Source organism: Typha angustifolia, chromosome 14 (assembly GCF_048772165.1).
Source record: "Typha angustifolia cultivar Huaian chromosome 14, ASM4877216v1, whole genome shotgun sequence".
Taxonomy (NCBI): Eukaryota; Viridiplantae; Streptophyta; class Magnoliopsida; order Poales; family Typhaceae; genus Typha; species Typha angustifolia.
In genome coordinates this window covers 2,703,343-2,726,191 of record NC_133252.1, presented here as the reverse complement: position 1 = coordinate 2,726,191, position 22,849 = coordinate 2,703,343, and the positions used below count along the sequence as shown (strand labels likewise).

Genomic DNA, 22,849 nt, shown 5'->3' with positions numbered 1-22,849 from the left:
ATGGCATCTGATGCATTCATTTTGTATAGCACCTTGTTACAAGGTATGGCGACTGTTTTCTCCAAAACATCAGTCAGTTATCAAAAGAATTGAACCTTCCAATGGATGGTACTACTACAGTACAAACTCATATCCCAAGAGAGACATATGTGAGCTCTCAACAAAAACCTGCAGGAGCCAAGTTTGATGCATGGAAAATGTGGCAGAAGGATAAGCTCTCATTTCAGGAAATTGCAGTAAGAAAGTTTGCGTTTAGAAACATTTAGGTGCTGATTTTTTTTTTTGTCAGTATGGTGGAGAATAAAATCCTTTTATATTGCAGAATTTTTCTGGTAGATCTGTTCCTATAAAAGAACAAACAGTTATCTCCTATGTTCTTGAAGCTGCCCGGAAGGGATATGAAATAAGCTGGATCAGATTCTGCGACAGCATAGAGCTAACACTTGAAAAAGCCTCGCAAGTTCGATGTGCAGTTACAAAGGCTGGATCAAAGGATAGGTTGAAGCCCATCAAAGATGAGCTACCAGAAAATGTGGGTATATTGTATCCATCAATAATTGTATATTGGCGATGTGCAAACTAATAGCAGACCTTTTAGTACTGATTTTGTATTTTAAAGTAGTTTAGTTGAATAAGTACAATCATTTGAAAAGTTAAAGAAGAAAGAGAAAGCCTTACTACTAATCTTGCCCACTTTAAGAGGAAAACTGTTAAATAGGTTGAAAGACATCGAAAGCATAAATATTCTGCAGAAGATTCGTAGTACTTTCAATGCATCTTTTGTAGGTAACTAGTATACTAAATCTCATTTCTGTTGCTCTGTCTAATTGAAAATTTGAGTGCCTTGCAGGTAACTTACGAACATATCAAGACCTTCTTGATAATGGAAGAACTTGGTGTATCAGTGGAAGAAATTTTGGCGGGCACAATTGCAGAGGAGGTTTCTGCCATGGTACCCGAGTCACAAGTATCATTCACCCGTGTTGCTAAAACAGAAGCTGAAAGAGGTAATTGGGAAGCATGCACCAAAGCTAAAGATGCATCTGAAGTCTCAGAGAGCATTGAAAGGTATTCGCGTACTACGATAGTTGCTTGCGATAATCAAAACCGTACTTGTGTCAAGCAAGGTCGGAGTGATGACGCACTGGATTTTGAATCTCCTGTGAAGAAGCTACACAAAATGGTTGACCAAGAAGAGAGATACAGTGAGGCGTTGGAGGCTACTGAAAATGCTGTAATGGGATGGATCAGAAACAATGACGGGGTAAATGATTCTTTTCTCTAGTGCACTTTGTCTAGAACCAGAAACAATTTTCTGCTCATCCACAGTTTTGCAGGTTGCATTAGTGGATATCCTTGAGCATTTCAAGGGATCAAAAAGAGATTCAGTGGTTAACCTGTTGGAACGCCTTGAAGGAGAGTTTTTAGTATTTAGGAAAAATGGCCTGTACAGACCTATGTAACAGTAAGAAGGCTCTTTATTTGAAAATCAACTTTTTATTTAAGAAAATCAAGAACTCATATATAGCTGTTGCAAGTCTCGGAACAAATGGCTTCTATAGATCTTCTTTATGTTGACAAGACTGGGAGAGCATCAGAACATATTCGAATTGTCATCTTGGAGAGATAAGCAAACAATCTATGTACAGCAGAAAAGGGTTTAAGATTTTTTTTTCTTTTTTTGGTTACTACTATCTGACGAGGAAAAGATCTGTGTTTTTAACTTACAACCATGTTAAATAGTACATGTTTCTTCTTTCCTTCACATTTATCCTTCTTATTTCAGTGGTTCCCTTTTTCTTCAAAAAGTCAAAACTCCAAAGAAAAGAAGAAGAATTATAGCTTTATAAAAAGCTAAGCTCCAAATCAAATGATATAATTCCTAAATTTGATCTGTGTGTGTGTATGTGTATATATATATACACAAGCACACGAGTGGGCTTTCGGGCTTGGGCTTCAGGGCCAGTAAAGCGAGCCTCCCCAAACTATTAAGCAAGCAGTGGAACGAGAGGAAATTCAGGGTTAATAGCTGCGACTGGTATCCGAGAACTACCGAGATCCCTCAATGGCGAAGAAGAAGATACCGAACTCAACACCATCAACCCCTGCTCCCTCTTTCCTGTTTCCATCTCCTCCCCCGCCAATCCCAACCACCATAGTCATCTCCCTTTTCTCCTTACTCGTCCGCCTTCTTGTCTCTCTTGGTCCCTACTCCGGCCAGGGCACCCCGCCCAAGTACGGCGACTATGAGGCGCAGCGCCATTGGATGGAGCTCACCCTCCATCTTCCTCCCTCTTCTTGGTACCGCAACTCCTCCGCTAACGACCTCTCCTATTGGGGCCTCGACTACCCTCCTCTCTCCGCTTACCAGAGCCGCTTCCATGGCCTCCTGCTCAACGCCTCGATTCCCAAAGCCGTCGCGCTTGGCTCTTCTCATGGTTTCGAGTCGCCGGAGTCGTAAAGATCTCACCTTGTTGTGCTTTTCGTGCGGTTGATGTGAACAGGTCCAGGAATTTAGAGAGGCCTTGGTTTGTCTTTGTAGGAAGTTGCTGATGAGGTGGACGGTGCTGTTGTCCGATCTGGTTGTGTTTTTTCCGGCGGCTCTTTACTTTGTTTGGGTATATTCTCGGAGGGATCAAGGAGGAGTAGGAGGAGGAGGGTCGATGATGTGGCTGCTTGCGATGATTTTGATCAATCCGTGTTTGATTCTGATCGATCATGGGCATTTTCAGGCATGAAGTTTTGTTTGAGATGTTTGTAATCAAGAACTTATAATTTTGGAATGTTAGGATTTAGAATCGTCTTGTAAACCTCGTGTTAGATATTTTTGTTGACATAATGGTTAGGAGGAGGGAATATGGTCGTATGATAAGGCATCAGTTACACTGCAACCTCTTAAGTTATTTTTTCCCATTTCGATATGTATTTTTCATTTACACTACTGAGATGGTTCTAATTGTGCCTTCTTTCAGTACAACTGCATCAGCCTGGGACTAACACTTGGAGCCATTGCTGCTGTCTTGTCAAGTAACGAGCTTGTTGCATCTGCTCTCTTCACTCTTGCCATCAATCACAAGCAGGTCTCTTTCTAAGTTCCCATTGTATTACAAGTAGGAGGTTAGGGAAGGAGCAGCTGATGGTGTTTAAGACCAGAAATTTAATTGATAATATTGTCACGTTTCCTTTTTAGGAAGAAATTTTTTTTTTTTTTTACCCTATGTCTAAAGAGAAGGTATGATTAAATATGAATACTGGTAGAAACTAATACACAAAAGATGCTTCTATTTCATGAATTTGCTTATCATTTATTATTCAAAGCATTCATAGACAACAAGATGAGGATAAAAGAATTGGAAATTTAAATGAATGAATTGCTTCTTTTATGTTCTGCTACTTCTTTTGAAGTTTGAAGGACTCCAAATTACTAATATACTCTGCTTTACTGTGGTTACGGATGATTTGGTTTCATTGTTACAAGCTCCAAGAAATTTTACATTTTTGAGTGGTATTTGATATAATATGTATAAGAATCAGTGGACGCCCAATTATACTAGAGGAGAGTCACCCACAGACTAAAATTATTATGTAATAAATGGCAACTATATAAGATTGCTATATTTCAGTTTTTGTTTTTTATAACATGAATTCTTTGACTTCCAGATGAGTTTATATTTTGCACCAGCATTCTTCAGCCATCTTCTCGGTAAATGCCTGAAGCAGAAAAATCCAATTGTTGAGATCATGAAACTGGGTTTTGTGGTCTTAGCAACATTTGCAATTGTTTGGTGGCCTTATTTACATTCTTTGGAAGCTGCCATCGAGGTAACAAATGCATATGTAACATCTTGTTTACCTTCAAACCAGCATTCTTCCACAGTTGTCCTTTGTTTTTTAATTAAGTCTGGCATGTCTATTATTACCTAAAAGTTTTAGCCTAGTCAGGATAATGAGTCTTGCATTTAGCTCATAATATTTTATTTTCAGCTGTCAATCTCTACTTCTGATGCAAGCAGAAGCCCCTTCTTAGCTTAATTTCAGTTGCTTCTTTTTCTCAGTTAGTTATTATTGCTAAAGGTCTCCTTCTTTTCTGTTGTAACCAGGTTCTTTCTAGATTAGCTCCCTTTGAGAGAGGGTTATTTGAAGATTATGTTGCCAACTTTTGGTGCAGCACCTCAGTTTTTATTAAGTGGAGGAGATTGTTCACAGTACAGTCACTGAAACTGCTGAGTTTCCTAACCACAGTCTTGGCCTTTTTGCCTTCATTTGTTCAGCAAATAAAGTTTCCAAGCAATCTTGGCTTCCTCTATGCTCTTTTGAATAGCTCATTTTCCTTCTATCTGTTCTCTTTCCAAGGTATGTTTTTGCCCCTTTATCTTATTTCTTATTACAACTTTTCCTGTGGTACGCTTTTTTTTTCTGCATGAAAATTTATGGTTGTTGATGTGGTGCTGTGCATGTGGATAACTTTCAGTGCACGAGAAGTCGATTTTGCTGCCTCTTTTGCCTGCAAGCCTTTTAGGACTACAGGAGCCTCTGCTTTACGGGTGGTTCATATATTATTCTCTTCTGTCGATGTTCCCACTTATACGCCGTGATCATCTTATGCTACAATACATTGCTGTTCTTTCTCTCTTTGGTTTTATTTTCTACTCTCCTGATAGAAGCCGTGGCACGAAGACAAACAGTTTTCATATAAGGAAAGCACTTCTGGCCCTTCCATTGTTATGCTCCTTGATGCTGTATTTCATTTACTTGAGAATGCGACCTCCAGAGAAGTATCCTTTTCTCTTTGAGGCCTTAATTATGCTTCTTTGCTTTTCCCAGTTCGTGGTTTTGACTTTGTACACCAATAAGAGGCAATGGATGTTATTGGACGACTCCTCTCGGTCAGTAAGAGTAAAAAAGGATATTTAATTTGAGATTGTAGGACTTTTTCTTCAATCCATTTAACAGATTCTTTGAGATGTTGTATTCGATCTTCCAATGGTGAAATTATTATCTTTTCCTGTGAATTGCTCGAAACTTCTGTTCCTTTTAGCATCTGCGTATGGTTTATGTAATTTTTTTTTATCATTTACTTCTAGCTGACTGCCGGTTGTTGGTCAATTGCCTAATTTCGAGCAAGTGCTAGTTAGATTCTTTTTCCTTAAAACAGATATGCCTATGTGGCCTATCTTGTCGTAAAGTAGGTGTATATTGTGCAGATCATTACAGTGTGACTTAATTTTGAACAAAATTGCATTTAAGGCAGGCATGATAACAAGTTGACCAAATTGTTAGAGATTTGACTATCAATTTGAAAGGGAATTTCACCCCCCCAAAAAAAAAAAATCTCTAGTGGTTCACGAAGTTTAAGCATTACTAAAAATTTGAAATATTACATATTCTTTAACTTCTTGATATATATATCTTAACAGAAGAAGCTCCAATTAAGAAGTTTGAATCGGATGAGTTGAAGGGAAAAAGAAAGAAAAGGAAAAGAAAAGGGAATAAGGATTTGCTATTTGGGTTCAACATTTGCTGTGAATACGTATCCGCCGCTATACTCGAACGAATTGCTGCTTACTTCCTTTCTAGGAAATGAATCACTATAAGGATGACGGTCCTTAGCATTCGCAAAATCTGTTGCAGAAGAAGCTGCAGAAGTTGAGTTTGTGTTCAGTCCATCATTATGCAACATCATCTCGATTTCCTTCACGACATCGCTCATCGTTGGCCGGTTGGCGGCTAATTCTTCGACGCATTGCAGAGCCAAATGTACAAACTTACTGAAGGCTATGAGAGAGTTCATGTTCTTAATTCTTGGATCCATAATCTCCCTCAGGCCATAGTATTCTTGATCATTCGTATCTAGCAACCTCTTCACCTCCCTAACAACATACTTACCTTTCTCAATTGGTTGTCTAGCAGTTACTAGCTCTAACATTACCACACCAAAGCTATAAACATCGCTCTTCTCAGTCAGCTGCTGCGACATGTAATACTCGGGATCAAGATAACCCTGTAAAGATATAAAACTATCAGAATTTTGCCTTCTACTATTTCTTGTTGATGAAAATACCATAAGATGGTGTCGTTTGAGACCATTGACTTAAATAAAAGTGATGCTCACCAATGTTCCTTTTACTTGGGTAGAAACATGTCCCTTTTCACTATCTGACACTAGCTTGGAGAGACCAAAATCTGCAACCTTTGCAGTTAAGTTTTCATCCAGTAGGATATTAGTTGATTTCACATCTCTGTGGATTATTGGAGGGTCAGCATGTTCATGAAGGTAAGACAATCCTCTTGCTGAGCCAAGTGCAATTCGAAGTCTCCTCTTCCAATCCAGATATATCCCATTCTTTCCTGCATTGAGAATTATAGCATGAAAAGAAGTGAAAAATTGCAGAAGTATGAACAAGGACTATTTAAGAGTTTTTTCACATATATGTTGGCTAAACATACCAGAGAGGCTATCACGCAGCGATCCATTAGGAATGAACTCATATACCAGCATCTGCTCCCCTTGTTCGAAACAGAAACCGACTAAACCTACTAGATTTTTGTGATGAACACGAGATAGCAACTCAATCTCAGTCTTGAACTCATGCCCACCTTGCATGGATCCTTGCTGAGCCCTCTTGATTGCAATTAGTTGCCCATTTGAAAGCATTCCTCTGTACACCTGAAGCAGTAATAAAGTAGTCATATAACATAACAGCATGGTCAAATACAATAGTGAGTTCAAATTATGAGTCCTGGACTGTTATCAACCTTGCCATATCCTCCAGATCCTACTTCATTAGCTTCTGAGAAGTTGTTGGTGCTCTTCTTGAGTTCACCATAAGAAAACCATCTTGCTCCTTTCAGCTGTGGTGCACCACCACTCTCTTCGGTACGAGCCCATGATGCTGAAGTTAACACATTCAGAAATTGTAGGTGTCATAAACGATACTATTCCTCCTGATACAATATGAAGTAACTGTATCTATTTCTTTCTTTAAGTCATTCTGAGTGGCATCTGTTTTCATTCCTGGCTTATATGTAAGTTCTAGTCTAACGTGTATTCTTATTGGCCTTCAATTATTGGAAATGCCATTGTTCTTGTTTTAAATGGAGACAACCAATCTTTCTGTTAGGAAGATTACCAAATGGTCTGCTTAGTTCCATAGCCCTCTGAGCCTTTCTCTTTTGCTTTGTGGCATAGATGCCTGCTCCTACAAGTGCAAGGACCAGAACAGCACAACCAACTGCTATTCCAGCTATCAAGCCGGTATTCTTTGATGAGCTGCCGCCTCCAGCATCTGCCAACAATTTCCCTTGTGAAAACAAATAAAGTTATTTGAATCATCTTGTCAAGGGAAGAGAATGAATTTTGTACCTGGAAAGGGGTAGGGAGACGCAATGAAGTAGTATGGTCCAAACATTTTTGGAGGCTTATAAGTTTGGTTGCTCAAATCAAACCCGATTCGCATAATCTCCAACCGGTTGAAGTAAGTTCCAGTAGATGGGAAGAGTTTTATTTGAACTTGCAGATAGGAATCACCATTAAAGAAGGGGTCTTGAAGAAACACTGAACCAGGAGTCAGGTTAAGTTTTGTCCACAAGCTCATCTCCAGTAATTGGAACACTGTGCTGTTTGTTACATCTCCGAAGAAAGGTGCTCTGAAGAACATAACTCCCTCATATGGATATGCACAACTGCAACTTTGAGGGCTGAGACTCTGATCAGGGGGGCATGTGTTTGAATTACACTTTGCAAGACTTGTAGAGTAAGGCGTTGATGGTTTTTGTGCAAGATTGCAATATAATGTGTTGGACAACTGATGATTGCAAACAGGATTGCCCACAAGTCTGAAATTAAACGCATTTGATGAGATGAACAAAAATTTAATATGTGAACTATAGTATGCTTAAATACTATAACTGCTTACGCAAGAGTTCCATTGTAGTCAGCCTGGTTTGGCACAGTAAGTGACGTGAAGTTATTATTTTTGAAACTCACAATCTGTAGTTGCTGGCTGATGCTGGTACCCAAGTCAAGAGTACCATTGAATTCATTGTAATCAAGAATCCTACCAAAGGTTTTCATAACAGATAAATAGACATGAAAGAATAATCGACTGCAAATAATTTTTGATCTCATTTCTTGCTTCTCCAATCAATGGATAGTCCTAAACTTACACTTGTTGCAGCTGAGGAGTGCTGAATAATTCTTGTGGAATTTTCCCATAAAGGCGTCCAGATTGAATAATTCTAAATGACCACCAAAAAGAATGCTTAATCTTAAGTACCCATAGAGTTGATAGCACATTATATTAACAGGTGCTAACGGAGCTTACAGAGCAGTGAGGGATTGCAGTTCTGACATCCAAATTGGACTCTCCGTACGATCAAAAGTGTTGTTGCTCAAATCTCTGTGGGTCATATGAGATAATTCTTACCCTTCAAGTTAAAGTAGTATAATGAAGGGGTAAAGAGGAGAAATAGCAGCAGTTTACTCAAGTTCTTACACGTAATTGAGCACATTCATCCCTGTCAGATCTGGTACTGCTCCAGTTAACTGGTTATTTGCCAAGTTTCTGAAAGATATCCAATTGAGGAATTAGTACAAACTAATTGTTGATGGTTTTATTTACAGCAGTTGGTTATCAGATAGCTTACAGTTCATTGACATTTGTAAGATTGTTTAAATTGGAAGGAACTGAGCCTGACAGGGAATTCCTATCGAGCCGACTGTTAAAAAACATTGCAAAACAAATTGAGTCCACCCTATCCAATGAACTAGAATTTGGAAGACAATTACTAAATTCAATGGACAGCACCAGCACCGGCTGTGAGAATTGATATGGATGAACAACACTTACACAACTTCGAGTGTTTGAACAAGTCCTAAAGAAGTTGGAATTGTTCCAGTGAATCGATTTCCATCAAGAAGTCTGCCATGGCACCAGTAAGGTATTAAGGGTCAGGAAAAATTTCTGAACTAAAATGAAAGAATGTAGAAAAAAGATCTAAGCAACTTACACATGTATCAGAGTCATATCGGAGCTGAAAAGAGCTTCTGGAATGGGCCCTGATAACTGATTCTTGTTGAAGTGGCTGTCATGAATACAACATAGACACAACCATTTGTAGTAATTTCAGAAGTAGCGAATAGAATTTATTGATCTGGAATACAAACTTCCAATATTTCTTCATCTGTTTGAAGAATGACAAAGTAAACAAATCACTTACAAGTGCTTGGTATGGATGAGGTTATCCAATCCAGGGGTTGTGTTAGTTGATATGGGAAGAGGCCCAGTTAACTGGTTGTCGGCGACATCTAGCCAGTAAAGATTGGAAAGGCTACCGAAGGAAGCAGGTACTTTACCAGTGAACTTGTTTGAGTTCAAGGCCCTGCATGAACCATATATTTGATTATTACTACATGTCTGATACTGAATCAGAAAATAAAAAACCAGGGCAGTGGAAATTCATTATTCTTACAAGTAATAAAGTCTTCCTAGGCTTCCTAACTCATCTGGGATTCTACCGCTGAAGCTGCAACCTGCCAAGATCCTACAAAGTAAACCAGACAAGAAACAAGTTAATGACATGATTTGGCAGGTAAGCTTGAATTGAACTAAATTTGCATTTGTATTTATTGGACCTACAATGTGGTAAGCTTCTTCAGATTTCCAATATTTTTAGTAAGCGTACCACCGAGATCCATGTTGAACGACAGATCCCTGCGTGTAAAATTTAGAGCATGAATTTATGAATTCAGAAGAAAATTTGGCTCACAAAGCTTGAAGACACATGCATGTGCCTCATACACATGCAGAAAAAACAGAAAATTGACAATAGCAAAACATACTACTGTTCTTTTGGGGAAATCGACATCTTAAAATCTTGTTTGACTTTGGTATTCCTAGAAACAGCTAAAACCCAGACATTCTAATCTAGTTGTTATGTGGTAACATAAGAATTAACTCAACAAAAGAAAATTTACACTTACAAGTATTGCAATTCACTGAGCTGCCCTATGTCACCACTCAATGTACCTTTAACTCCCATAGTCGACAATTTCCTGGAAATGTAAAGATTAGCTTAGAATAAATTAGATAGTGAAATATTACAAGCAATTGACATGCTGAAATCAAAGGGCCTCACAGGGAAGTCACTCTAGAATTGCTGCAACCTACTCCTTCCCATGGAGTACCACAAGCATCATCTGTTTGCCCCCAACTTGGTGGTGTGTTCTGCCATTGATCCATCAAAGCTCGGAGAATAGCAGCTGCAATTTAGTCCATGGCTCATCACTAGCCCTTAAATAATCTAGCTTTTTGCTATTTCTTAGAAGAAAAGATCATTCAGGCCAATACTATGTTCCTAGACAAATATTCTCTCAAATTTGCTAGAAATAAGAGCTAAACTAAAGAGACTTACTATCTTGGGCATCTGTAGTACCAAAACTGAGAGTGGATACCAACAACAACACAAGCAATGTCCTCATCTCAGTAGCTCTTGGAATTTTCAACTCCATGGATCAGCTGGGTATCAGATGCAGCTTACTTAACTAGTAGGTCACAAACTGCAACAACCAACCAACCAACCCATCATTCCATTCATCATGATCTCTGGATTCAGGAGCAAAATCATAAGGCTGGAAGTTTGAGCAAAGAGATGCTTTGCCCAAAAGTCTTGCCTTGTCTTGAAAGCCAATCAAGTTTGGATCAATTGGATTTGAGCCTTCATTTGAGAAAATAGACTTGTTACCAATTCCCAATTCCCAATTCCCAATTCCTAAGGCAAGATGATGGGATAAAGTGGTCATGCTATGCTTCGATTGGTATTAATGGAAGAGTCGTTGTGTGGGTCCAATTACCCATGCAGACACTGCTAGTCTGCTACAAGTCAAGGCTGGCGTAATAAATAGTGTGAATGTGTGGAATTGTGGATGGATGGAAACTTCACACATGCATGATTGAAATGAGACCCAAAGAAACCATTGAATCACAAACAAGTTGTAGATATATTTTAATATTTGTATGAACACATGGAGCCTCTTTTTGTTTCCTTTTATTTGTTTTCTTTGACAGAAAAGCATCTCTTCTTTTTTAATTTTTTTTATCACTATTTCAAATATAAACCTCTTAGATGATGATGAAAATAACTTAAATAACTCTTTTTTTACAATTAATAAGTCAGCGCTTAGTAATAATACAAAGGTGTACAGTACAACAGAAGTTAAAATATATATTTTAACTCAATTTAAAAATTGTATTTCCAGTACTAAGATCTGAACAAATGGATGTTACAGTCTAATTTGAAATAAAAATCGTAACATAAGAATAATTCACACATGTTAACATTTAAGAAAGAAAGAATAAATTTTGGAAGAAATTGAACTTAATACATTAATTAGGGGTATAAAAATATGGAAGTTGGTATGGTGCTAGATGAAGTGTGTCTTTTACTTAATCTCACAGTCAAGAAATCGTTTACTTTTCTTAACTAATCTTTCGGAGATAATAATGAGAAAAGATAGTGAGTGTTGCTCACGGCAAAAATAACAGTTATAATAATGACCAAGTTTTATTACCCAAGAATCTCTAGTAGTTATTGATATATATATATATATATATATATATATATATATATATATATATATATATACATACTTTTTGTTTAGAATTTGTTGGCATAGTTCGTGCCATATTAGTGGCTAAGATTAGTTTAAACTTGTTAGTCTTGCTTCAATCATTTCGGCTTTGAGCCCCAGCAAGAAAAAAGGACACAAGATGATGATTAATTTGGAAGAAATCAACGCTGTTGCTTTCTAACACAAAAAAGATTATATATACACACATGGTGTTTAACCCTTCAACTATAAGTCATTTTTATTTTCACCTCTTTATATATTATTTTTCTTTACAAATTAATCCTCTAAAAATTCACATTTTCCTTTGGTGATATGTGAGTATGTGACCCACCTTATTAATATCTATCTACTCCTAAAGAATGATGTGTGGTGCCGGTGGGTCGTTGGGTTTTTATTTTAGTGTTATGTTTTATGAAAAAGAGGAGGAAGAAGAACTAGAGAATGAGAGTGATCGAAGAGGATTAGGGTTTTTAGAAAAATTTAAGGATAAGAGGTTGAAAAAGGGATAGTTTATCTAAAATAATTTTTTAGTGGAAACCCTAACGGCGGACTAATAGAATGATTTATACAGTGATTATAGATAGCGGAAGGAGTTAAGTTCTGTAGAAAAATATGAAGGGATAAAAGTAAAAAATAATATATAATTGAGAGAACAAAGTGTAATTAAACTCAAATATATATATATATATATTATTTTCTCTGGCCATCTATCAACTTTTATTAGGAAATGGAAGTTCATAATCCTAATACAGATACAGATAGATAACTTTCAGTTTACTTGCCTTACTATGGGTTTTTGAGGATCCTGGGATGCATTTAATGCTCTCCACTCTCCAATAAATTTAAAAAATAGCTTAATTTGATCTGCATACTTTTATATGCTTTGATCTAAAGATAAGTTTGATAGACTCGGTTAAAAATAACTTAGTTTTATGTTTGGGCTCGATTCAAATTTAATTTAAAATATATTTGATTTAGGCTCGAACTCAGCTTAGACTTAATATAATTTGACTCGAGTTTAAATTTGAATTAAAACAATAAATTTAAAATTAGAGTGTAAGCAGGGTTTGTGATGATAACTACAATGTTATATGGCCGACAAAAGAGTTGAGAGTTTTGGTTTTGTTACCTTGTACTCCGCGTGTTGACTAGAACAATGATCGAAGTCGTGCCAAAAAATTGTAGTTCTAGTTTAATGAGAAAATTGGGAACCCAAACTTTATCACCAGTATTTTCCACTTCTGAGTCTCTGAGACAAGGAGGAGGTCTAGCTAGCAATCAGACGATGGTCGGAGAGCAACTTGCCGTCGTTGTTGTGAGGGAGTTAGTTAGCAAGTTAAGCTCCGGTATGTGGGCCGAGCTTGGATTGCTCTGGAACTTCGAGCAAGATCTGGAGAACATCAAGGGTACCCTGCGCACTCTTCAGGCCGTCTTAAAGGATGCCGAGAGGCGATCGATCAATGATGAGTCGGTGCGCCTCTGGTTGAAGAGCCTCAAAGCTGCGGCATACGACATCGAGGACATGCTCAACGACTTCGACACCCAGAAGAAACCAGAGGTCAGCGCGGCGTCCAAGAAGGTGAAAGGGTTCTTCTCCAGATCCAATCCGCTCACCTCTCGTGACAGCATGGCCCACAAAATGAAGAAGATGAGGGAGCGATTACAAAAGATTGCAGAAGAGAAGAGCAAGTACACTCTGAAGGCGGAAAGTGTCACTGATAAGCAAGAAGAGATTAAAAAGCGCGAGACCTTCTCCCTTGTTGAGGGAACTAAAGTGTTAGGGAGAGAAGCAGAGAAGGGGGAGATAATTAAAAGGTTGCTGGCCACTGATAACAAGACGAATGTCTCCGTCATCTCCATAGTCGGCATCGGGGGCCTGGGGAAGACGACACTCGCCAAATTGATCTTTAATGATGCTAGTACGAGCATCTTCGATCCAAAGATTTGGGTTCATGCTATGGAATTTGATGTGAAAAAATTAGCTAATGCTATTGTATCATCAGGGTCTGGACAGAGATGCGATTTTGACGACTTAGAGTCGACCAGTCAATGCGTGAAAATTTTATTGCATGGCAAGAGATATCTGATGGTGTTGGATGATGTGTGGAATGAAGATGAGGACAAATGGGAGAAATTGAAGCTGATGCTAGAAGTTGGCAACAGCGGGAGCAAAATTCTAGTGACCACCCGCAGTCTACAAGTTGCTAAGATGATGAGCGGCACTGAAAACCCACATAGTTTGACGTATCTATCTGACGATGATTGTTGGAAGTTGTTCGAGCAAAGGGCATTTGGGCAAGGTGGTGGACAGAGAACGCCGAGTCTGGAGAAAATAGGAAAGGAGATCGTCAGGAAATGTGGAGGTGTACCCTTGGCGGCTAACGCTCTCGGCGGCACGCTTCGTCGAGCGAGTGGGGAGGAAGCATGGAAGGATGTCAGAGACAACGGAATCTGGGAGATTGAGCAACAATATGAGAATGGGCAACTATCTGAGAATAAAATCTTGGCGTCATTAAAGGTAAGCTATCAGTACATGCCCTCTCCTCTAAAACTATGCTTTTTCTACTGCTCCATATATCCTAAATCCTTTGGGCTAGAGAAGGATAAGTTGATCCAGCAATGGATCGCTCAAGGATTTATCCAGTCGCAAAGAGAGAGCAGGTCATTAGAGATTGGTGAAAGTTACGTCAACGATCTGCTATCAGTATCATTTCTTCAAGACAGAAAAGCGCTTGAGAAAACTGGAGACTATGTGTACAAGATGCATGACTTGGTATATGACTTTGCACGATCCATTGCTGGCGATGAAGTGTTAGCTGTAGCGGCAGGAAAGGAGACCACGAGAAATGTCAAAGAGTGTCGCTATGCTTCAATCATCGGATATGATGACCCATCAAAGCTTCGAAAACCTTTACCCAAGAAGGCAAGAGCACTGCACTTCCGGACACGTCTATTAGTTCCTCTTCCTGACGATGCCTTCTCACAGACTAGATATGTACGTGTCTTGGATTTAAGTGGATGTTTCCTTGATGAGCTACCAACCTCAGTAGGTGAGCTGAAACAACTGAGGTACCTAGACGCTTCAGAGTCTACAATTCAAAGTTTAGATCCAATTGTGAAACTCTGGAACTTGGAGGTGCTGAACCTCCGAGACTGTCCGATCAACGAACTGCCCTCAACTATTGGTGAACTCCAAAAGCTCTACCTTTTGAACCTTTCAGGCTGTTTGAATATATCCACTCTTCCCCCTTCTATTGGAGACCTTCATAGATTGCTTTACCTTGACCTATCAGGTTGTTACGAACTTCCACAACTGCCTGAATCGATTTGGAGCCTCATAAATTTACGTTCCTTGAACCTACATGGCTGTTCTAGCCTTCTAGGCTTAAAACACTGCACCAATCCTTCGGGCACCTTAAGCGCTTGAAACATCTAGACCTCTCGAATTGTTCTAGTCTCCTAGAATTACCTGAATCCGTTGGGAATCTTCAGAACCTACAAACTTTAATCCTTCGTAGTTGTCAATTTGAAGTACTACCAGAAACTTTGAGCAACCTCATCAACTTGGAAACACTAGATCTCGCATATTGCTGGTCACTTCGAGGATTACCCAAGTCAATTGGCAATCTTCAGAACCTACGGACTTTAATCCTTCATAGTTGTCAGTTTGAAGTACTACCAGAAACTTTGAGCAACCTCATCAACTTGGAAACACTAGATCTCTCAGATTGCCGGTCACTTCGAGAATTACCCATGTCAATTGGCAATCTTCAGAACCTACGGACTTTAATCCTTCGTAGTTGTCGATTTGAAGTACTACCAGAAACTTTGAGCAACCTCATCAACTTGGAAACACTAGATCTCACACATTGCCGGTTTCTTGACCATACGCCGAGTAGAATTGGCCGATTGACCAAACTCCGAGGACTGCGCAAGTTCATTGTGGGTGATACAGTAGTCGAGGGCGGCAGAGCCAGCAGCTCTAGAAGCAGAGGGTGCAACATTGCAGAGTTGGAACATCTGAATCTTCTCACTGGTGATTTAGAAATACTTTTCGAATGCGGAGTGGACGCAGATGATGCTAAGAGAGCAAACTTAAAGGAGAAAGAGATCCAATCACTAAGTCTGGATTGGAGCTTCAACTACCAGAGCGGTACTGATCATGCAGCCATTCTACACCACCTCGTGCCACACCGTAACTTGAAGTTCTTGAATATCTGCGGTTTCTTGGGAGTCAACTTCCCCATCTGGATGATGAAAGAGACGGATGAGTTTCTCCCAAACTTGGTCGAGATCGAACTGTCAGACATGTTAAACTGCGATTGCGTTCCTGTGCTTGGCCAGCTGCGTCACCTTCGAAAGATAGAATTAAGGTCCATGCCAAGAATAAGGAGCATCGGTACAACAGACTTGTGTGGATATGGAAGTGACAGAGCAACATCGTTCCCCTCTCTGGAAGAACTTCTTCTCAGTAACATGCCGAATCTCGAAGAATGGGTGACGGAAGACGACGACAACGACAACAACAGAGAAAGAGAAACATGCTGTGCCTTCCCTTGTCTTAGGAAATTGTACATCGACGATTGTCCCAGCTTGCGAATCCGGCCACGTATTCCACCATCTGTTGTGAGGTTGACCTTGACCAATAATAGTGAAGCTCTGTTACAGAGTACCGAGGTGAAGATATGGAAGGACGCTGGAGGAAAACCCATTATTCTTTGAGCATAAAATGTTTTTGCTTTTGCTTCTTCTTTTTTTTTTTGTTGTTGTTGTAATCTACCGTATGATTTAATAAATAATTACCATCTTTTGATGTATTATACTTTTATGACGTTTCAGCATAGTATATTTTTACGCTCTCACCGCTCATTGTAAAAGAAATAAATAAAGACTTTGAATTGAACTAGGATAAATAAATAAAAAAAATCTAACTCAACAATATTTAGAACATGGACATGAAGGAGAGATGGAGACCGTTTAAATTGGAAAGAAGGATATATATATTGCCCTTTAGTGGCATTGCCTCCAAATTAGGAGTTAGGTACTTGGGTTTATATGCTCAACTATAATCCAATCATAGAACCGCAGTTCTCTCATATCTGATGAAATGAACCCTAATTGGCTTCTCAATTGGGAGCACACAAGATTACATCTAGGTGGTGGCAATCTTAGTTTGATACACTTCAGTTGGCCCTTTTAATTCGACCCATATATAACTGGATGAATCCAGAGTCATAGATAGAGTTAATGTTCTCCAGGAATTCCTAATTAATGACTAAAATTCTCTAGACTATCTTTACTGTTTCGATCCTGGTAATAAAATAATCCGTCATCAATTGGATAATTACATTCTCTCTAAAATAAGGATAAAACAATCCTCACAAGTTTAAAACTGCAACAAAAAGTAAAACGAGGGTAAAACTATCATGGGCCAAAATAGCTGTGTTGGGCCATTGAACGACCCAAGCCCAATAAGAAATCCTCCTATAGAAGAGTCCCCCAGCGACACCTTTCCTAGGATCCTATCCCCCGTTCACATGCAACGGCTATAATTTAATGCCTTCCAAGTTCCATCCACCACGGTCGAAGACATTGAACGTTGTCGTCCCACAACATCCCTTACCCCCCTACCCATTGACTACTTTTTTTTTTTGTTTCCTCCAATCCAATCCTGCAACGCCACCGCTCCAACCATCCTGTCTCCAGCTGTCAATCGCAATAAATATATTATCTTTTTTTTTTTGTTGCGAAAAGCACCTCGAAACAAAACTCTAGTCTGAGAACTCCACCACCAGAAGTAGGCAGTAAACCAACAACCAGCCTTGGCTTCGCTTTCCTGCTACGGTATATGATTTCCAACAACGAGACTAGCGAACGTTGCTGTCTGCTGTCGTCTTCCAAGACTCCCAGTTGTTAGATAGCTGTGGCCTGTTCATCCCTCACTACTCCTAGGTTCACCAACAACTACCCAATTTATAAGGGGAAAAGTTCTTTTGGAAATCATTGTCAATGTTTTTGTTTTCATTTTACACCCTACGTTATATGCTTATTTTTTTTTCATTATTTATATTTTTTGTTTTTCTAAATTACAGAGAACTAACTCTTCGTTAAAACTCTTTTTTTTTTCTAAGGATACTCCTCAACTCCAAGAAATTATCACAATTTGAAGGACAATATATATATTAAAAATACAGCTCTTGAACTGAAAAAATAGTTAAAAGCAGAGTGTGAACGGTAATAAACACAATATGTACGGTCTATTTTAGGGACAAATATTAATTGCCCTTTGTTTGTAGAGAATGTCCTGATTACTAAAGAGGATGTTTGTTGTAATATGAGTAAAATGTAGGAGGTGATTTAAAAAAAAAGGGGAAGATTTATTAGGTTGCTGTTTGAGTAAGCCTCTATCCATCCTGTCACCACCACCCACTCCACTACAACTAAACACTGGAGGATTACATAATAAACCCCACCACCCCCCACCTGATCAAATCCTTTTTCTTTTCTTAAAAGGAAAAATAAATCCTATCCCTTTCCTTCCCTGCCAAAACTTCCCCACCTCACTTGGCTCCAAACTCCACTGCCCGTCTCCAAAAGAGGCGAGAAACGAAGCATCAGCAGCAGCAGCAGCAGAGGAAACGAGAAAGGTGGTATCTTGAATCCCTCAAAGATGAGCATGTACGGGCGAGATCCATGGGGCGGACCGTTGGAGATCTCGCATGCGGACTCGGCGACGGACGACGACCGGAGCCGGAATCTTGACTTGGATCGAGCGGCTCTCTCGAGGACTTTGGACGAGACCCAGCAAAGCTGGCTCCTTGCCGGGCCAGGGGACCAGGGCAACAAGAAGAAGAAGTATGTCGACTTGGGTTGCCTCATGGTGAGCCGCAAGCTCTTTCTTTGGGTCGTCATCTCCGTTGTAGCCGCCGCCGCCCTCTCCGGCTTCATCACCCTTATCGTTAAAACCATTCCTCGCCACCATCGCCCGCCGCCGCCGCCTGATAACTACACTCTCGCGCTTCACAAAGCCCTCATGTTCTTTAATGCGCAGAAATGTGAGTTCTTTCTCAAATTTAAGAGGTACCCAGTTCGAAATATTGTATTTTGATGAGGTGTTTGGTGTTGTTCCTGCAGCTGGAAGGCTTCCAAGGCATAACAATGTGTCCTGGAGGGGTAACTCAGGGATGAAGGATGGGTTCTCTGATCCTTCTTATGGGAGGAGCCTTGTTGGGGGATTCTACGACGCCGGCGATGCGATTAAGTTTAACTTTCCTCAGTCTTTCGCCATGACCCTTTTGAGCTGGAGTGTGATCGAGTACAGCGCGAAGTATGAGGCTGCAGGAGAACTCGGCCATGTCAAGGAGCTTATCAAATGGGGTGCTGACTACCTACTTAAAACCTTCAATTCCTCCGCCGATACAATTGATCGGATAGCCGCCCAGGTAAAAGAAGCTTCTTTGGGTGAATCTTTTTTGCACATTGATGTAATAAAGTCCATTGTTTTATGATTGTTGTGATACTGGTGATAGGTTGGGACAGGATCCACTTCAGGAGGAACTACTGCGAATGACCATTATTGTTGGATGAGGCCGGAGGACATCGACTACCCAAGGCAGGTATCGGTGTGTCACGGTTGCTCGGATCTTGCAGCTGAGATGGCGGCGGCTCTGGCCGCAGCGTCTATTGTGTTCAAGGACAATAAGAGCTACTCACAGAAGCTGGTCCACGGCGCGACGGCGGTCTTCAAGTTCTCGAGGGATCAGAGGGGTAGGTACAGCGCGGGTGGTTCGGATGCTTCTTCCTTCTATAATTCGACTAGTTATTGGGATGAATTTGTGTGGGGAGGGGCGTGGATGTATCTTGCGACAGGCAATTCATCGTATCTGCATCTGGCAACTCATCCCGTCCTTGCGAAGCATGCCGGAGCTTTCTGGGGTGGCCCTGATTATGGGGTGTTCAGCTGGGATAATAAGCTCGCTGGTGCTCAGGTGAGTGTGCTGGTTTCGACTCTGCACACCTCTTTCTTTTTTATTAGAAATTCTACCTGGATGATGTTGATTTATTATCAACTTATTCCTAATTTTTAAGATCTATAATAAGTCAACTTGCTTGATCTGATAACAAGTAGTTTGATAGAGTCAACTTCCTTGACTTGTCCAGTTCTCACAGTATTCAGGAGGAGAATATTAAATCCTTGGGAAGTTCTAAGTTGCTAACCTTTGAAAAATGATTCTAAATTTCTAATAGACTTTGTGAGAGCTTGATCTTGTTTAATTAAAATAACATCGCCTTTTCATCTATCCTATGATAACTGTATGAGTTTGATGGCGTTTTTAGAATTTGTTGATTATTGTAAAAGTTGGAATGTCAAATATCTCATGCTTTTATGCAAAACTGAATTTGTTGAACTAAGAGTTCGTGGAGACTTGTCAAGAGGATGAGACTTGTTCTACCTCAACTTAGTTTGAAACTTCAGTTATAGAATAACATCCTGTCTTTCTAATCACCATCTTATATAAGCCTGCTCCAGCTCTCTTGAGCTGAACCAACATAGGACCAGTATGGATCTGAGGGAAATAGTAAAACCTCTTGTTTCCTCCGATGTTTGTGAACCAAGCCTGAGGATAAAGTAGTTATCTGACAGTCCGAAGGCAAAATGATCTCATAGCTGGGCCTGTTGTACTTATGAAATTGTTCTTGTCAGGAAGATGAACTCGAATTTATCTTCAGATTTACATAATTCTTTGTTAGTTTAACAGCCAAAATCTTGGGGTAAATTACATTAAATTTCTGGGATCTCACACTGCAGCGAAGTTCAACATATTTGCATTTGACATTTTGCATGACCATCTAATTATGTCTTATTTCAGGTTTCCCAAGCTTTTATGACCCACCTTATCTCTTATCATGTACTTAGCATATGTGGTCTAACATACATGCAACATTTATCTGAGCCTGTTTTATTATATATTTGATGTATCTATTGCCCCTAGGATTCTGATAATTACTCCTCCGATTCCAGGTTCTCCTTAGCAGATTGAGGCTCTTCTTGAGTCCTGGTTATCCTTATGAAGAAATGTTAAGCACTTTCCACAATCAAACAAGCATTATCATGTGCTCCTATTTACCAATTTTCACCTCTTTCAACCGAACAAAAGGTTCAACTCATTTCTTATTTTAAAATCACATTCTTGTGCTCCTAAGAAGACTACTAAATTAGTCTGTTTCATCGCAGGTGGCTTGATACAATTGAACCATGGAAGACCACAGCCCCTTCAGTATGTAGTCAATGCTGCTTTTCTTGCTTCTCTCTACAGTGATTACCTGGATGCTGCTGATACTCCTGGATGGTACTGTGGCCCCAATTTCTACTCTACTGATGTTCTACGGGATTTTGCAAGGACCCAGGTATATGTTCCTTGCCGCAAATTTGTTGTCATAGTATAGCATTTTCACTTTTTATAACTGCCTATTTTACGAAATTCTTTATTCTTCCTGCAGATCGATTACGTTTTAGGTAAAAACCCCCGAAAGATGAGCTACGTTGTAGGATTCGGTAACCATTTCCCTAAGCATGTCCATCACCGAGGTGCTTCGATCCCCAAGAATGGTGTGAAGTATAGCTGCAAAGGAGGATGGAAGTGGAGAGATACAAAAAAGCCAAACCCTAACACGATTGTTGGAGCTATGGTCGCAGGCCCAGATCGGCACGATGGCTTTCGAGATGTGCGCACCAACTACAATTACACTGAACCAACCCTTGCAGGCAATGCTGGCTTAGTTGCTGCATTGGTGGCTTTATCTGGTGAGGGTAGGGGAGTGGACAAGAATACCATGTTCTCTGCAGTTCCGCCGATGTTTCCAAGTCCCCCACCTCCGCCAGCACCATGGAAACCTTGAGACTGGATTGCAGCAAATTCTGTATACATTCAACCCGAGGGTTAATAAATCTCTTCTCATTCCTGGTTATGAAGAGTTCTAACAGTGTGGATGGGGTGAAATTTGTCCAAGCAACTAATTCTGTGTAGTTTGGCTCAACCAATTTTTGTATCAGTGTTGTATCATTGCTCTGTGAAGTCTAAATATATAATGTAATATTACATTGTTGTAATAGTATGTGGCAGTATTATTATCAGTACGAATTGCATGAAAGGACTCATAATTTACTTGCTGGATTTTGGCATTAGTAAAGAACTTGACCATGACTGTATTAACTTCTTGAATACTGTCCTTGTATTCATTTTGTATCCACCGAGTGGTCTCAAAATACTCAGTACTGTGCTCTATGCTTAAAAGCTCTAATGGAGATATCTATATATAATTTTTCCTTAAGCAAACGATAAATGATCGAAAATCAAAATAATCTTTGATCTAATGACTTGAATTGGCTAGGGTTAGGCCTGCATTTGATAAGAAGAATGGGTGAAAACGAATAGATCAGATCGAGTTTAATTCCACTTATTTTCACCTCTAATCTCAAGTCCTTGGCTGGTGACTTGAGGAAAAAAAAAATAGACCAAATTACGACAACAAACGAAAGATATGGTTTGAAGTTAATTAAAATAGATTAATATACCATGAGAAAAATATTAATGAGGGGATTACATAAAAATGAGAAATAGATTAGAAAGTCTGAGTTAGTATCCCCAAAAATTAAAATGTCAAGAGTAAAAAAGTATTGTTTCAGTTGCGCTGTACATAGTAAACTCTTCTCTGTATTTTTCATGCATAAATACTAACATGATGAACAGCATTATAGTTAGTTTTGTTAACTCCTTAAATGCATCAATGCAAGCATAAGGAGACTCTTGAACACTGTCCAAAGATAGTTCTCAAGTCTTGGTGGTGATCATGCCCTCTTGTCCTCACCTCCTCCCTTCGATATCAAACCACACCTCATGTCTGTTGTGAAATATGAAGCAATGTGTTCAGAATCTAGCAACAATGGGTGTAGGCCCTTCATAGAAAGAGTTGTCCAGGCGTGCATAAGAGTAGAGAAGTGCACCCTAGTGGCAAAAAGGCTTAGATTTCAATGTCAATGTCAATGTCATGAGCAGTTTGGGAGACTATACAACTGGAGAAAAAATAAAAGTTAGTTTAAACTGCAAACAAGATAATGATGTCCTAATTAAGATAATTTATAAATACTGCTAAGATTTCAATGTCAATGTCATGAGCCCCTTTAATATATAATCAAGATTAGCTTTGTTCAAATGACTT

The 22,849-nt window shown here is 39.5% G+C and overlaps 4 protein-coding genes and 1 pseudogene across 5 annotated transcripts in view; 4 read left to right on the top strand and 1 right to left on the bottom strand.

Annotated features, from left to right (window-relative positions):
• Positions 1 to 1,698, top strand: part of LOC140776186 (uncharacterized) — a 35,520-nt gene extending 33,822 nt beyond the window's left edge. For both annotated transcript variants that reach the window (XM_073119805.1, XM_073119806.1), the window contains 4 exons: positions 30 to 236; positions 323 to 532; positions 851 to 1,264; positions 1,338 to 1,698. In XM_073119805.1, the coding sequence (XP_072975906.1) occupies positions 30 to 236; positions 323 to 532; positions 851 to 1,264; positions 1,338 to 1,463 (957 nt within the window). In that variant the 3' untranslated portion in view covers positions 1,464 to 1,698. The remainder of the gene's footprint in view (positions 1 to 29; positions 237 to 322; positions 533 to 850; positions 1,265 to 1,337) is intronic.
• A 268-nt stretch (positions 1,699 to 1,966) lies between these two features.
• On the top strand, positions 1,967 to 5,045 carry LOC140775810 (probable dolichyl pyrophosphate Man9GlcNAc2 alpha-1,3-glucosyltransferase). The gene is made up of 6 exons (XM_073119252.1): positions 1,967 to 2,457; positions 2,543 to 2,732; positions 2,973 to 3,080; positions 3,661 to 3,822; positions 4,101 to 4,353; positions 4,472 to 5,045. Exons 1-6 carry the CDS (start codon positions 2,066 to 2,068, stop codon positions 4,912 to 4,914), a joined length of 1,548 nt encoding a protein of 515 aa, XP_072975353.1. The 5' UTR covers positions 1,967 to 2,065; the 3' UTR covers positions 4,915 to 5,045.
• Positions 5,046 to 5,341: 296 nt separating this feature from the next.
• On the bottom strand, positions 5,342 to 10,820 carry LOC140775806 (leucine-rich repeat receptor protein kinase HPCA1). The gene is made up of 19 exons (XM_073119248.1): positions 10,414 to 10,820; positions 10,138 to 10,261; positions 9,983 to 10,054; positions 9,639 to 9,713; positions 9,472 to 9,543; positions 9,220 to 9,381; positions 9,010 to 9,084; positions 8,850 to 8,921; positions 8,647 to 8,718; positions 8,496 to 8,564; positions 8,325 to 8,399; positions 8,167 to 8,238; positions 7,917 to 8,057; positions 7,364 to 7,836; positions 7,131 to 7,286; positions 6,757 to 6,893; positions 6,448 to 6,667; positions 6,113 to 6,348; positions 5,342 to 6,001 (listed from the first exon to the last, which is right to left on the bottom strand). The coding sequence occupies exons 1-19, from the start codon at positions 10,508 to 10,510 to the stop codon at positions 5,501 to 5,503; spliced, it is 2,901 nt and encodes a 966-aa protein (XP_072975349.1). The 5' UTR covers positions 10,511 to 10,820; the 3' UTR covers positions 5,342 to 5,500.
• Positions 10,821 to 12,274: 1,454 nt separating this feature from the next.
• Positions 12,275 to 16,431, top strand: LOC140775812 (putative disease resistance RPP13-like protein 3; annotated as a pseudogene).
• Positions 16,432 to 18,130: 1,699 nt separating this feature from the next.
• Positions 18,131 to 21,781, top strand: LOC140775807 (endoglucanase 9). The gene is made up of 6 exons (XM_073119249.1): positions 18,131 to 18,684; positions 18,764 to 19,071; positions 19,159 to 19,617; positions 20,652 to 20,787; positions 20,865 to 21,037; positions 21,131 to 21,781. The coding sequence occupies exons 1-6, from the start codon at positions 18,300 to 18,302 to the stop codon at positions 21,527 to 21,529; spliced, it is 1,860 nt and encodes a 619-aa protein (XP_072975350.1). The 5' UTR covers positions 18,131 to 18,299; the 3' UTR covers positions 21,530 to 21,781.
• Positions 21,782 to 22,849: the final 1,068 nt, after the last annotated feature.